Here is a 2,994-nt window from a genome sequence, read left to right on the forward strand (position 1 = left end):
TTGATGGAGATGAATACATGCGTGATTTATTAATGAAGATGACGTCATGAGGTTACATTAATGAGAGGCGTTACATGGGAAATGAAGCATGAGGCAAAGGTTATACAGTATATGTAATGACTGAAGCAATGATCAGGGGTGAAATGGAAAGTCAATTTTAAAAAATCTAAACTACACGGCTCTTATACATTTGAACACATTTACATATTTCAGTTTTTGATCAACACACGGTCAATTGTCCAGGCCAAAGGAACGCGAGCTGACACCACAGATTAACTCTTTTTTTCTGTCTTTTTGGGAGATTCTGCATCCTAGAGAGAAAGAAAACATACCCAATCAAATCACTGCTCAGTGATATCTTGTTCAACAAACGTTGCATCGCTTACTTATTTTTCTACATTTTGTTGTTTTTTTTAATTTTTTTTTTTGCTTTTGTAGTGTAAGTAGATGAATAGTGATGACTTAATATTATTGAGCATTTTTTTTTCAGGTATTTAATATGTTTATTGATAAGTTTTTGTATTGTGTTTTCTTGTCTGATTTGTTTATATATTGTTGTTATTGTTTTTATTGAAATTTTAATGAATAAAGATAAATATCTCTGTATCTCTGTACCTTACGGGGTCTTCCTCGTGATCCTTTGGGCTTTTCCTCCTGAAATATAAAAACAACAGGACAAGAATATAATTCAGCGCTAAAAGAAGACAGATTAATACGTAAGCCGTAGAGAGAGATTTACATCGGAGCGACTGTGTTTAAGTATGTTATCATAACTTATTAATCTTGGGAGAGGCATGGAAAGTCCTCAGTATTGCTATTAATAAGGGTTATTGTTTGCACACATCCCCAACAGTTCCTTACGGGCTTGATGAATATTCTCTCTCTCTCTCTCTCTCTCTCTCTCTCTCTCTCTCTCTCTCTCTCTCTCTCTCTCTCTCTTTCGAACAATGCATTTCTGCGTTGTTGGTTTTTTTGGACAAAAAATAATGTTTTCCCGCGTTATTTTTGTTGACAAGCTAACCACACAAAGAACTTGCCCCCGATAATCTGACCCAGATAGCAGCGGATGTTTATCTCACAGTGCATGTTCACTGGGTCATATTATACCAAGAAAAGCTCCCCCTTCAAAATACTTTGAAATCTAACAAGATGTCAACTTTCAAGAGCGCTTTCTCTTTTTGTACCGTGGGTCTTGGCTTTTTAAAGGTGCCCTTGGGTCGTCCCCGGGGCCTCTTTGGTTTAGGTTCAGCGTCGTCGGGCTGCAAAACAAAGAACAGAATGCTCACACCCGAGAACAAAGGAACCTGAACTTCATTGTTCCATTGTTATATGTAAAACGTAAATGCGCAACATTCGCTGCACGATAAGTTTGGGGAGGTAAAAAAAAAATGACGATCTTTCCTAGAAAGTAAAACAAGTAAATGCAGAGATAAGAAAATACATTGTGTAAATATTGGCGTTGTTTCATTTTGACAAGTGCATTAGATAGAGGACGAAAATATCTAAAATATTTAAAGTTGTCACAACCTGAAAGTATTTTTAAATGCCGATAAATCATTACCATACAGTTCTAATAAAAATTCCTGTCTTGGAAAAAAAAATAACTAGAAGATAAATCAATCAAAGAATGGAAGACTTGGGGTCGACGGGCCACAGAAAAACAAGCAGTGGAGATAAGGCCGCGATCCTCGCTCCCTATCCCACAGCGTGGTTCCGTGTATCTGACCGTCCCTTTGTTGTGGAACCGTATCGTAAAGCTGAGAACCCGACAGGCGAGACAAAGGACAGAAATCGCTGCCTTACCTCCTCGGTCTTTTCCTTCCGGGGTCTCCCTCGGCCCCTCTTTGGGGCTTCCTCCGCTACCTTGTCCGTGCTGCTACTCTCTCCCCCCTCCATTCTTTAAATGTCTGTAATGCTATATCTCACGTGATAATACCTTAGAACGTCAGTGTTTCATTCAGCTAATTGCCACCACGCAAAAGATGTCACCCACGGTGATCAAACCATTGTAGAAATCTATGAATGAAACGTGTTCTAGTCAGCTGGAGAATTCGACCCAAATACACCATGCGTATATAGGTCACATTCGTTTACACTGCGGTAAAATCTAGAGACCTTCCAAAGTTTCGTTCCGCGCGAAAAATCACGCAAAATCCCACACGCATTCCTTAGTTTCGCTCATCCGATGAAAAGCACTAAAAGAACTTCACACGGCACAACCTTCCATAAACCAGGTCAACTTGTGGTCAGCGGGTCAACGAATACAAAAACGAGGCTATGGACAATCAATACTTCAACTAATTAGTTATAGTATAATTGGCGGGAAAAATGAGGAAGTTAAACCCTGAAAAAGGTGCATGACTGCAGGACCATACCTCCTTTCCGCCTTCACTCTATGATGTAAGAGAATAATTAATTAAGATAATCATGTATAGTTTATTGTCCTAAATGCAGACTCCATATAAACATATGGTTAAGTCACTGAATTTTAAATATATGGGAGAGTTCATTCAAATTTACCTTTTGCGCAATAACTGGTGCACACCTGAATGTGTACTGTCGTGGGCTGCATTAGATACTGACTATCCATAAAGGTATGTTAAAGGTGTTAGGAAAGCCAAGCCCCCACTCACCACCACCGCGCGCATATTTACATGTATACGTTTTACATAATTTCGTACGTCCCACCCTAAATCTCTGTTATTTACGTACGTTGCATCAATTTTTGACAGCGGTTATTTCCTTGTAACAAAAAAAATACCAATCGAACATACAACATTCTGACTCCAGTATGCCAGCCCTTGAGTTGTCTTTCGTTTGCTTAGCTACACACGTGTATGATATATAAAAAGAAAAGACGAATATATGTTATCATTCATACTTTGGTGTCAAAAGTTTTTGTAGAGGGAATGCCATTAATGAAAAATTGCATCGTTTGTGTCCATTGACATTTTTGTTTTAGACTTTTTATTATCAATTTTTTTATCACAACTT

General features: G+C 38.3%; 1 protein-coding gene across 1 annotated transcript; it reads right to left on the reverse strand.

Moving 5' to 3' along the window:
- LOC105338108 (high mobility group protein HMGI-C) lies at positions 1 to 2,289 on the reverse strand. Its single transcript, XM_011443099.4, has 4 exons — positions 1,804 to 2,289; positions 1,185 to 1,259; positions 616 to 654; positions 1 to 311 (listed from the first exon to the last, which is right to left on the reverse strand). Exons 1-4 carry the CDS (start codon positions 1,894 to 1,896, stop codon positions 273 to 275), a joined length of 246 nt encoding a protein of 81 aa, XP_011441401.2. The 5' UTR covers positions 1,897 to 2,289; the 3' UTR covers positions 1 to 272.
- Between the last annotated feature and the right edge of the window lie 705 nt (positions 2,290 to 2,994).

Source organism: Magallana gigas, chromosome 4 (assembly GCF_963853765.1).
Source record: "Magallana gigas chromosome 4, xbMagGiga1.1, whole genome shotgun sequence".
NCBI lineage: Eukaryota > Metazoa > Mollusca > Bivalvia > Ostreida > Ostreidae > Magallana > Magallana gigas.

Bases quoted from the DNA above. Each gene is read 5' to 3' on its own strand.
- LOC105338108 (XM_011443099.4), bottom strand. From the start codon at position 1,896: ATGGAGGGGGGAGAGAGTAGCAGCACGGACAAGGTAGCGGAGGAAGCC. The intron at 1,260-1,803 runs GTAAGGCAGCGA...TTTGTTTTGCAG, and splicing joins GGAAGGAAAAGACCGAGGAG to CCCGACGACGCTGAACCTAA. The intron at 655-1,184 runs GTACAAAAAGAG...TTTATATTTCAG, and splicing joins TTAAAAAGCCAAGACCCACG to GAGGAAAAGCCCAAAGGATC.